We start from the raw sequence: 13,066 nt of genomic DNA, 5'->3' as shown, positions 1-13,066 counted from the left end.
TTGTGAATATTAATCGCCAAAGGGTGAGGTAGCAGTAACCCATCCCTCTGTTTGATTGGGGAGAGAACAGGATTCCAAGAAGATTTAAAACAAACTTCCATCTCTGTTTGTAACATCACCTGATAATTTAATCTTAACTGCTTCCTTCATAACATTATCCCAATAGAAGTTCATACCAAAATCTCCATATTGTTATACACCACAGGATAACTAGTGCTAAGGAAACGTTCTGGAATAGCAGACTTACTCGGCTGTTTTAAGCATGTGTGACACTTATGTTCAATACACTGGTCTTCAATGGACCTAATGGTCTGACCAACGTGTGACATGCCACAACTGCAAAAGATATGGTCGATACCCACCTTAAGCAACCGAGATCGTCCTTACAGGTCCTAAAAGGGCCTAAGCTAAGACGGTGGTCGAGACACAATTTGCACATCATATTTTCACACAGTTCGGCCAACCCTGTTTGAAATTCTCCATGAGGCAAAAAGACCATACACTTTCGTTTCACCTCTGTATTATTATCACCACTCACCCGATGCACGGTTGGTCAACATTGCAATGCACAGCAAATGTGTCTTTCACTATAACCATACTGATAAAAGGTGACTTCAAGGTGGGCTAACTCAGCTGGCAAACTTTCAGGGCCTGAGATGACGTGGTCTTATGAAACAAGGAACGAGAACCCCTTCACACAGAGCACAATGGTGAAAACCATCAGAGTGAGGATATAAATCATTATGAGTTGGCTTCCTATAAATGGCTTGTCTCGATGTACCATCAGCCTTCCATTTGGCCAACACATCAAGGAAGGGAAGGCAGCCACCTTTTTCCACCTCCACCGTGCATTGAATATTCGGTTGGATTGAATTCAGATATTCTAAACATCCATTTAAATTCTCACTTCCATGAAGACAGACAATAAAAACATTGTCTTCACATCTGTAAAAGCATGCAGATTTGAAAGCCACCAAGGGGACATTACTCAAAATCATCCATAAACAGATTGGCAGTAAAAAGTGACAGGGGCTCCCCATCGCAACTTCACCTATTTCTTCCTGGAACTGATTACTGAATAAAAAGTAAGTGAAACTCAAAACATCTCGAAAAAGTTGTGTCAAATTTATATATTCAGAAAACTATTGTTTTCGTGTCTTAACGCATGGTTATGATTGAGGTGATGTGAGATGCAATGCGACATGTTGCAATTGAGGTCACGCACAGGACGATTACCTCTGTGACACTCGTATTCTCCCATGAGTGATACAACAAACAACAGGACACAGCAGGTGTGGCACATCGCTTTCTGCCTCGTCACAAACAACTTCCAAGTATGCCATACATCTAGTTAACAGCATTAAAAAGAATTTCGAAATGTTAGCTGCATTTGGCATACAGCATAGTATCACCTACAATGCACCAAACATAAATTGACCAGCGACTACATTTTTTGCTGCAAAGCTTTTAAAACTGTTTGCTATGTATTACTTAATTACAAAGTATCACAATAACTGTGGGCAACAGCGAAAGGATTATCAAGCTGTGGCAGCAGACTATTAGATCAAAAAAATCATTTTTTATGCCAAACAGTTTCCTCAAAATTGAATGGAAAAGATTGCATAGCAGAGAACACGTGCAACTGCCAAAACAGTGGTCTTTAATTTCTTACACGGACAGTAAAAGTTTTACTGAGTAAGCAACTACAGAGATGGATGTGACATTGCTTCAACTAAATAAAGCAGTCCTTTTGAGGCACATCGGGATGACTAAATTTCCTGCCCCATGTATAGTGTGATGCAGCTGTATGGAGCAAGCTGCACTTTGTATTGCGCTGAGCAGTATGGCAGGTAATTCTATCAGTTCTGTATGGCTGTCTTCCCAGCACGGGCTAAATAAGTTCCTTCGAGTAAGGTTCTACTTGCTGTACCAATGTGGGTTACTTATGCATTGTATCGCAAGTCATATAACATGTGGTATGACATATTGTATTTCCTCAGTGACAATCGCAACTTAATGTAACACTTGTTGTGTTAGATGTATACCAACACTAATGAACAACTACATTGGTTAAGTACCATGGCTATACCTAAAGTAGTTTGTAACACTAAATGTTCAAGTCCTTCACTGTGGTCAGACACAGCACACTGCCCCTTGCCACTGTACGCAGCACCAGCAAGCCCACCTTGTTTATGTGCAGCGAGCGCTGCTGATGTGGTCTGTCCAGATGCTGGTGCATGGGCCGGATGACTTCCCTGAGGAGTCACTGCTGGAGAAGGTGCTGCCCCCGGGCCACGAGCTGCTGCTGCGGCTGTCGGCCACGTTGTCATATTGCACGCGCGCCGTGCAGTCGGTGGCGCCGCAGGTGCGCGGCTGCGTCTTCCCCGAGGAGCGCCACCTGCAGCTCTTCTCCAGCTACAGTGCTGCCAACTGCCTGGCCCAGTGCCGCGCCGATGCCATCGTACGCCTCTGCCACTGCATGCCCTTCTACTACAGCAGTGCTGGTCAGTATGTCCACATCCTCTGTCTGGGAGACTGAGGATGAACCGACGAAAAATTAACGTTCCTAAACCACTGAGTGTACAGAACTGGGTATTACATAGCCGGAAAGAGCAAATCAAAATATTACACTGGTTGGTAGAAGTGATATAATGCATGTGTTAAGAGTAGCGAGGACTGTACAAGGATAAGTCATTAAATGACAAGATTTTCATACATATACTGCTGAGCCTAAATATTACGACCTCTGTATCTACACTCCGCAAGCTGCCTTGCAATAAGCGGCGGAGGGTACTTTGTGTACCACCATCACTTTACCCTTTGCATGTACCAGAATCAAATACACTTATGCTCTAAAATTAAGGATAATTGCAGAATGTGGTGCGACCCAATGTGCCACTACACAAAATTGGCGCTAACAGCATAGGCACATAGGGAACACTCATGACATAGATCTGTAGTCCATGGTATTGGTGGTAAGTTGAGAAAACTGTCCCGAAATACATGTACTACAAAACGCTGCTGTTTCCTGTGCATGTGGGATATGATCACCATGCACACATACACAGGCCGCACAATGGGTTGGCACACTCTGGATCAGGTGGTCGAGCAGCTGCTGGTGTATATCCTCCCATTTTTGCACCAGTGCCTGTCGGAGCTCCTGAAGTGTCCTAGGGGTTTGAAGACGTGCAGCGATACATTGACCGGGAGCATCCCAGACGTGCTCGATGGGGTTTAGGTATGGAGAACAGGCGGGCCACTCCATTCGCCAGATATCTTCTGTTTCAAGGTATTCCTCCACGATGGCAGCTTGGTGGGGGCATGCGTTATCATCCATCAGGAGGAAGGTGGGACCCACTGCACCCCTGAAAAAGGAGGACATACTGGTGCGAAGTGATGTCCCGATACACCTGACCTGTTACAGGTCCTCTGTCAAAGACAAGCAGGGTTGTACGTGCACCAATCATAATCCCACCCCACACCGTCAAACCATGACCTCGATACAGGTCCCTTTCAATGACATTAAGGAGTTGATATCTGGTTCCTGATTCACGCCAGATGAAAACCTGGCGAGAATCACTGTTCAAATTCTACCTGGACTCGTCCGTGAACATAACCTAGGACCACTGTTCCACTAACCATGTACTGTGTTCTTGACACCAGGTTTAACGGGCTCTCCTGTGACCAGGGGTCAGTGGAATGCACCTTGTAAGTCTCCGGGCGACTATACCATGTCTGTTCAGTCGTCTGTAGACTGTGTGTCTGGAGATAACTGTTCCAGTGGCTGTGGTAAGGTCCCGAGCAAGGCTACCTCCAGTACTCTGTGGCCGTCTGCAGGCACTGATAGTGAGATATCGGTCTTCTTGTGGTGTTGTACACTGTGAACGTCCTGTAATGTAGCGCCTGGACATGTTTCCTGCCTGCTGGAATCGTCGCCATAATCTTGAGATCACACTTTGTTGCACATGGAGGGCTCGTGCTATGACCTGCTACGTTTGACCAGCCTCTAGTTGCCCTAGTAATCTACCCCTCATAACGTCATCAATATGTGTTCTTTGAGCCATTTTCAACACACAGTCACCATTAGCACGTCTGAAAACGTCTTCACACTTCCTCGCTGCACCGTACTCTGACATACACCAACGCACCTCTGCATATGTGGACTGCTGCCAGCGCCACCGTGCAATGACTGCAGGTCAGATGCACTGCATGGTCATACACCGAGGTGATTTAAATCCGCAATCCGCCCACCAGAGCGTTGTTTCTCCATGTATCAGCATTATCCTTAATTTATGAGCATGAGTGTAGATTGCGGGCAGATTGATTATTGGTAAGCCATCGTGTGAGGTCAGATCTATCTAGTTTCATCTTCATGGTCTTTTCACAAGATATACATAGGAGAAAACAATACATTAATCGATTCTTCTAGGAAAGTACGCTCTTGGAAGTTTAACAATAGACTGCACGTTGGTGCAGAACACCTCTGTTGCAGCTTCTACCACTGGAGTTGGCCGAGCTTCTCCATGACACCTCCGCACTTACTAAATGGACCTGTAACAAAACATGCTCCTGTTCTTTCGATCTTCTCATTGTCCTCTTTCAGTCGAAACTGGTTCGAATCCCAGAATGACAAGGAAGATCATTGGTCATACGAGTGTTCATAAACTACTTCCTTTGTTGACAGACCACACTTCCTGAGGATTCTTGCAATTAATGGCATTTGCCTTACCCATGATTAATTTTATGTGCTCATTCCACATCATAGCGCTTTGTATGCATACTTATAGATATAAGGAAGTAACTGCTGCCAGTAATCATAAAATAATGGTGCTTTCTGACTATCCATGCGCAATACATTACGTTTTTTATGTTTAGGGTAAGTCTCAACTATCTGTACCAAAGTGTACAAGTGTTACTGCACTTCGCTACAAATTTCTCCAGTCTAGTCAAACAGTTGGTCTGAAATTTCATAACTCATACATCGTTCAGTAGGTGGCAGTAGAGGTACAAAATACAGTATGTGTTCAAAAGAATCCGGATACCCCCAAAAACATAGATTTTCATATTAGGTGCATTGTGCTGCCACCTACTGCCAGGTACTCCACATCAGCGACCTCAGTAGTCATTATACATCGTTAGAGAGCAGGATGGGGCGTTCTGCGGAATCCACGGACTTCGGAAGTGATAAGGTGATTGTGTGTCACTTTTGTCATATGTCTGTACGCGAGATTTCCACACTCCTAAACCTCCCTAGGTCCACTGTTTCCGATGTGATAATTAAGTGGAAACGTGATGGGACACGTACAGCACAAAAGTGTACAGGCCAACCTCATCTGTTGAATGACAGAGATCGCTGACAGTTGAAGAGGGTCGTAATGTGTGACAGGCATACATCTATCCATACTATAACACAGGAATTCCAAACTGCATCAGGATCCACTGCAAGTTCTATGGCAGTTAGGCGGGAGGTGAGAAAACATGGATTTCATGGTCGAGTGGCTGCTCACAAGCCACACATCACGTCGGTAAATGCTAAATGACACCTCGCTTGGTGGAAGGAGCGTAAACATTAGACGATTGAACTGTGGAAAAACGTTGTGTGGAGTGACGAATCACGGTACACGATGTGGCGACCCGATGGCAGGGTGTGGGTAAGGCGAATGCGCAGTGAACGTCGTCTTCCAGCGTTGTAGACCCAACAGTAAAATTCGGAGGCGGTGGTGTTATGGTGTGGTCGTGTTTTTCATGGAGGGGGCTTACACCCCTCGTTGTTTTACGTGGCACGATCACAGCACAGGCCTACATTGATGTTTTAAGCGCCTTCTTGCTTCCCACTGGTGAAGAGCAATTCGGGGATGGCGATTGCATCTTTCAACACGATCGAGCATCTGTTCATAATGCACGGCCTGTGGCGGAGTGGTTAGACGACAATAACATCTCTGTTATGGACTGTCCCGCACAGAGTCCTGACCTGAATCGTACAGAATCCTTTGGGATGTTTTGGAACGCCGACTTTGTACCAGGCCTGACCGACCGACATCGATACCTCTCCTCAGTGCAGTACTCCGTGAAGAATGGACTGTCATCCCCCAAGAAACCTTCGAGAAACCTGATTGAACGTATACCTGCGGGAGTGGAAGATGTCATCAAGGCTAAGGGTGGGACAACACCATATTGATTTCCAGCATCACTGAACGAGGGTGCCACGAACTTGTAAATCATTTTCAGCCAGTTGAACGGATGTTTTTGATCACATAGTATATTTCCCGACACACCTTGCATTGTTGCTAAATTTCCTGCCCAATCTCCCACCCCTCCTAACCCCAAGATATAGATGTGGCAATGTCGCACTGACATCATGGCAGGAAATTTAAATTTTTGGCAGGAAACAGATCATTGGGCTACCTCCAGTAGCCTAAGTCCCCCCACCTATGACGTCACGTTACTTCAGAGACATAGAGCTACTGTGGTGCTCATAACTCTTATTTTCACTGATGGAGTCACAGGCATTAAGACACCTATTTTTTATTTTCCTCACTTTTCGAAGCATAGTTCTACAGCAGTAAACCCACTGTTATCTAGGCACAGATGGGAAAATCTGAACAATTACATATCTAAAAGTTCATGACATATTTCGAAACCCCACAACAGATCGCAAAAAAGGAAAGACACAAGAGATCGAATGTCTAAAAGATTCTCTCAGAATGTATTGTACAGATGAGAAAAATGGCTGGAATTTTTGGTGAATTTCCAGTGTCCTGCAAATGCTAGTCTGGAGATACTCTAAGGCTCCAGTGATGAGTGGGGGATGGCATCCAACCTGTCTGAACCAGAGGAGGCTGGTCTGTCTGAATGATCGAACAGAACTTTCTGTAGATGTCCTGTTCTGCCCACATCAGTAGGGGGACAACCTATGTGTGGCCCCACTGACATCATCCAATATAGCGGCCGTGACGTCACCTGATCACGCGAGTACGTGACGTCAACTGATGACGCAATTGTCGTCCAAGATGGCTGCTGTGACGTCAACTATTGACGTGAGTACCGTTATCCAAGTTGGCCGCTTTTGGCGAGAATTTCGAATTTTGGAGGGAAGATAGGTCAATTGGGCTACCTCTACCAACCTAGGAAAATGGCGGGAAAAAAAGGCGCTTGGGCTACCTCCACTAACCTACATCACCCGACGGCCACCTTTTCCTAGGAACTGGTCTGTGCTGGACATAAGTCTTTATTTTCAGTCTTCATTCTTTTTGGTGGGAAATACGTTCAACTGACTAGAGGCTGGTGTTGGACAGAGAGGAGTTAAAAAAAGTATATTACCTGCAAGCATATAGCATCTTTCTCTCTTTGACGTCAGAATTCACTACACATGCCTACTAAAAATCAGCCTACAGCCCAGCTAACCGAAGCCAATACACACTGTCACAGCTGATGGAGAAAAATGCATCACACTTATAATTACACTTCGAAATTGTCCCGAAAAAAAAAAAACCAGCACTCGCATTGAATGGGTCATAATGCATCACATGCACTAGGGAAAATCGCCGTCCTAAAAGACTGCAGCAGAACATGTGTTCTCCTCCATGTACGATCACAAACTACCAAAAATCAACCTATGGGGTGGAGCAACTCAGTCGACAGCATCGCAGACCATGCCAGCCGCCACACGCATAGATACGATCATGCTTCGGCAACACAAAAGCAGGTACAGTTAACTAGGAGATAAAAGGGCAGCATTCCCCAAATGCGTCTTGGTCGTCTAAAGTATAGTGGCGCAGCCATCCCTAATGGCTACGAGGCGCTGCTGTCATAGACTATACAGGTCCCCAATGCCTCTCGTTCTGCAGTGGAAAACACTTTTGTTTAATGTCCTGCAGGACGCTCTGGCAGGGACTGGCTGAAGGCCACAGTATCGTAGAGAACTCACCTGCCATTCTGCAAGGGATTATTTAACATCAACTCGACTCATATAGTAAAGCAACTATTAAAAAAACATTCGCAACCATAACAAAGGTCCTCTTTCCACGTAAATAGACAAAGTCCAGTTTCATTTAGTTTTATGAGCAAAATTGGTATAGTTTTTTACATTCGATTGAGGAGACATTTACGTGGAAACTCGAAAAAGAAAACAGAGGAAACCAATATCTCCACTCACGAATACCGACATCAATGATGTAGCAGATTCAAAATCAGCTCTATAATTTACAAAGTCAAATAAGGTGTTTGTCAATGTAGAGAACCAGCAAACATGTCTTGCACCTGCTAGATGCACACACCACAATCGATCTTCTATCAACTAAATAAAGATGTGAAATGCGAAGAAGCAGTCAGTGGAACAATTTACATGGGAGGGAATAATGGCCCAGCACAAACACACATCCATATTGAATCATCTCAAATTTCCACTTGATCACGAAAGCTGTCCAACACATACTAAGTATTAGTTCGCTATTCGGCCATCTAGAGGACTACACGGTTAAGTCAACTACATTCCTGCATTGCAATAGCCCTCTCCATTTGGACGACCCCTACCATTAGCGAGAAATGTGAATCATTCCCGTCACAGGCCATGCATAGACAGAATCATCCTACAAAATCGAACACACATATGTTTGATGGCTATACTTACAATTAAATGTTACGATTGCAGTTTCAGTTGAATGACATTTGAGAATGAGAGTAGTATCGGAAATGCACCCTGATGATGGCTCTGGAAATAGAAATATCTGTAGCATTCTTATGACTTGACATACTCTATCCTTTGCTATCACAGTATTCCACGTCAAATCCATACCTTCCTTACTCCTGGACATAGTCATCTCATTTGCACATGTTGGAACACAAACACATACTTTATAAACCTGATGCTCATGGTGAAGCTACCACACATCCCCAACTACTAAGTACCATACGACGTCAGTAACTGATTGCTGACAATACGAAATAATACTGACTTAAAATAAAACATTGGTGAGCATGTTTCATAAGTTTTTCTTGGGAGTGGTACCACTGCGTCTTAGAAAGAGAGGTGTAATCGTCTTACAAACTGTCATATGTTAAAATACACAACCACATTACCATCACAAGTGGTCTTGGTTCTACAGGTGCATACAAGTATCCATGTTAAAAGCTATAGTGGCTTTATAAATCAAGGTATGAGATTACCTCTGAAATAGGTAGCTTTTTGTCCAGACAAATACCGTGACCCTGAATATAGACGGTGATTGCTGAAGTATACAGTATCAGAACAACTGTGTGGTTACACGTAGCCTACAGTGCAACCACATAATAAAATTACCCAATTTAGAAAGTGGTTCGGCTAAGGAATGTGGTATGAAACCAGTACTTGCAACTCCCTCCCGCCGCCACTGCTATATATTTCTCCAGTATTTGTAGCACATTCTGTCTCGATGCCATGTCAGAGGTTTGGTGATATATCAACTGGGCTACAGGCAATGTTTGATTGAGAAGGATCACAAACAGTAGATTGTGTGCTGATTGAGGTCGTAAGAAATGTACACTAGCTTTTCAGATCTCTAGTGCTATGCTCTGCTCTAGAAATGCTGTCTGGTTCAAAAATGGTTCAAATCGCTCTGAGCACTATGTGACAACTTCTGAGGTCATCAGTGCCCTAGAAATTAGAACTACTTAAACCTAACAAACCTAAGGACATCACGCACATCCATGCCTGAGGCAGGATTCGAACATGCGACCGTAGCAGTCGCACAGCTCCAGACTGTAGCACCTAGAACCGCTCGGCCACCCCGGCCGGCTAAATGCTGTCTGGGATTTGGAATCAAGTCTCCCCATTCAAGCACACACCTGCATTGGATCCTATAGAGAAGTCCTTTACTGATTACAACCATTAGTGTATCATATTTCTGGCACCCTCATATCTCGAAACGAGTCACCTTTCTCAAACCTATCTGCTACAGCAACATTCCAACCTTGTTTTAGGTAGTCCCTATGCATCTTGCAACTGCTGACATTTCTGCAGCTTTACACATGTGATCATTCCAATTTAAGTCAAAACTGATTAGGAGTCAGAGGAAACTATAACTACAACCTTCTGCAACCTATGTAGAACCAGGCTAAGCTGAATTATTGCAATAGTTAATAATGGAGAATACTTTTTCATTTCATTTTATTTATTGCTCCATTTGATTCATTATATACTTAAACAGTACATTGAATATAGGACAAGTCAAAATTGCGACTGGAGCAGAAACACACACACACACACACACACACACACACACACACACACACACACACACAGAGAGAGAGAGAGAGAGAGAGAGAGAGAGAGAGAGAGCGCATGACAAAATTAATTACAGATAACAATCATAAGTTACATGTGAGAAATATAGCAATTTGAATTTAACCATTATTACATAATCATTGTTTACAAGGCTATTTTTTGTAATTTAAAAATTCTTTTACGGAGTAAAACCATTTTTCCACTAGAAATGACTTAAGATTATGTTTAAAAAAAATTTATGTTGCTGCGATTTTAAATCACTGGGTAGGCTGTTATATAGCTGAACTGTTACCTGTGATACACTTTTTTGATACAGTGCTGTTCTACACTGTGACATGTAGAAATTATTAGTGTTTCTTGTGCTGTGACTGTGTATATGCTTATTTTGTTGAAAATGCCCAGTTTGGTTTAAAAGATACTCATTTGCGAACAGGATACACTCTTATATGTAAAGGCTCAGTAGGCTCATTATTTTCATCTGGATGAAATGTCGTCTACATGTTTCCAGTTTTCTTAGGTTGCAGATAGCCCTGATTGCTCTTTTCTGCATCCTAAAGATCTTTATGCTGGTGGCTGAATTTCCGAAGAAGCCCATATCGAAGTAGTGCATGGAAGTATGCATAATACGCCTGAATAACTGTTGACTTACTTGCACTTTTATTTAACACACGTGGAGCATAACAAGCTTTTGAAAGTTTTTTCTCAAGCTCTTTTATATGACGGTCCCATTTTAAATTATCTTGTACCCATAGGCCTAGAACCTTAGTGTCAGTAACAGAGTTCAGTAACGTATTTTCAAGGTATGGTACTGTAACAAAGTTTTGGACATGTGGAGAAGAGTGGAAATTCATAAAGACAGTTTTTTTCTTTATTTATTATTATTTTATTTTTTTGAAACCAGCTAGTAATTTGGGACATTACAGTATCTATTGCTACTTCCAATGAGATTTTGTCAGCAGCTCTTAGAAATATGCTGGTGTCATCAGCAAATAAGATTAGTTTTCCCAATTTAATAAAGTCATTTATATCATCATCTATATAAAGGAGGAACAGTAGAGGTCCTAGGACAGAACCTTGTGGCACTCCGTACTTTATTGTTGATTTACTGGAGACGTGTTGTTGTGATAATATTTCCTTGTACTGAAATGTCATCATGCCTTAAAACCACCACTTGCTGCCTGTTTTCTAGGTAAGATCTTATCCACTGATTTGGGATTCCTCGGACACCTTTTTGATCTAATTTGTGAACGAGGAAGTCATGATCAATTATGTCGAAAGCTTTTGAAAGGTCCAAAAAGATACCAGTAGCATCTTTTCTGTCATCCAGTGCTTTAAGCGCAGCTTCTATGTACTCATACATTACTGTTGTTGTAGACTTTGATTTACTGAATCCATGTTGATTTGCTGAGAGTAACGAATTTTTTTATAATATTTTGGACAAAACACTGAGTTGGGATACTGGATGATTATTATTTACATTTTCAGAGTCCCCTCTTTTGAACAGTGGAGTTACTTTAGCTGTTTTTAGGCTATTGGGAAAGATTCCAGTTGTTGAGGAGTTGTTTAATATATATATTAGAGGTTTTAATACATTATCAGATGACTTTTTAAAGACATAGTCTGACACACCATCCAGTCCACATGAATATTTGTTTTTGAGTGACATTATTTGTTTCACCTCTGTTTCTGTGACTGTTTGAAGGAACATAGACTTAACACTAGCATTTAAATAATTTGGTAGGCATGTAGGTCCATCGTCATACTGATTTTCAATTAACTACTTTGCTATATTAGTAAAGTACTTGTTAAACTTTTCAGCTACCTCTTTTGGATCTGAGTGTCTGTTATTTTCAATTTGAAGAGAGATATTTTGTGAAGTTGACTGTTCTGTACCAGTTTCTGCTCTAATAACCTTCCATACAGCTTTCATTTTATTGTTTTCATTTGAGATGTACTCATCATTTTTTCGTTTTTTGGCTTCTTTTATTACCTTGCTGAATATTTGGTTGTATTTTTTCACATAATTTCTGAATTCTGGAGTAGTATTTCTGTGCTTAGTAAGACAATGAAGAATTTTTTTCTTTCTACTGGAAGTTATAATGCCTTTCATTACCCAACATTTACTTTTTACTATCTTAATCCTCCTTTTTTTCATTGGAAATGCTATATGAAATTAGTGAAGGTATACATTGTAGAAACTGTCGAACATGCTATTTACTTCAGTTTTACTAAAGACATCGCCCCAAGTTTCCCTTGACAGCATAAAATGAAACACTCTAATGCTGTCATCACTGAAGTCTGTTTGTTCAACTATTTTAGCTTTTGGTCCACACTTAGTGTCTGATTTCAGTTCAATAGACAGGAGCTAAGCTTCATGGTCACTGTAACCCATATTTATAACATTAGTGCTCTAATTTAGGTCACATAGTCTTATAAAACTTGGTCAACTGCGGTTTTACTTTCGGCAGTTATTCTAGTTGGGGGATTGACTGTGTGTTTAAAACCAAAACTATTGACTATATTTAACATTTCATTTCTATGATTTGAATCTTGTAAAAAATCTACATTTACATCTCCACAAATAACCACTTTCTTTCTCTCACACTTTATAAAATTTAGCAGCCTTCTTACAAGGAAACAGATAAATGCATAGCAGCAGCGTTTGACATGTGAAATTACACGTCATGCTACCACTAACTCTGTAAATAGGTCAACTATCAAGCAAATGTATACATGGGGCTTGCAGTGCCTCAGAAACACCTATCGCTAATTTATAATCATCTTAGTTATGAAACTGAAGTCCCG

At 42.0% G+C, this 13,066-nt stretch overlaps 1 protein-coding gene across 1 annotated transcript in view; it reads left to right on the top strand.

Moving 5' to 3' along the window:
- Positions 1-13,066, top strand: part of LOC124775312 (sodium channel protein Nach-like) — a 206,659-nt gene that overhangs the window by 131,860 nt on the left and 61,733 nt on the right. The window contains exon 8 of the mRNA XM_047250147.1: positions 2,228-2,504. Coding sequence (XP_047106103.1) covers positions 2,228-2,504 — 277 coding nt within the window. The remainder of the gene's footprint in view (positions 1-2,227; positions 2,505-13,066) is intronic.

This window comes from Schistocerca piceifrons, chromosome 2, assembly GCF_021461385.2.
Source record: "Schistocerca piceifrons isolate TAMUIC-IGC-003096 chromosome 2, iqSchPice1.1, whole genome shotgun sequence".
Classification (NCBI taxonomy): domain Eukaryota; kingdom Metazoa; phylum Arthropoda; class Insecta; order Orthoptera; family Acrididae; genus Schistocerca; species Schistocerca piceifrons.
Note: the sequence above shows the minus strand (reverse complement) of the source record. Positions and strands in the feature narration are given on the sequence as shown.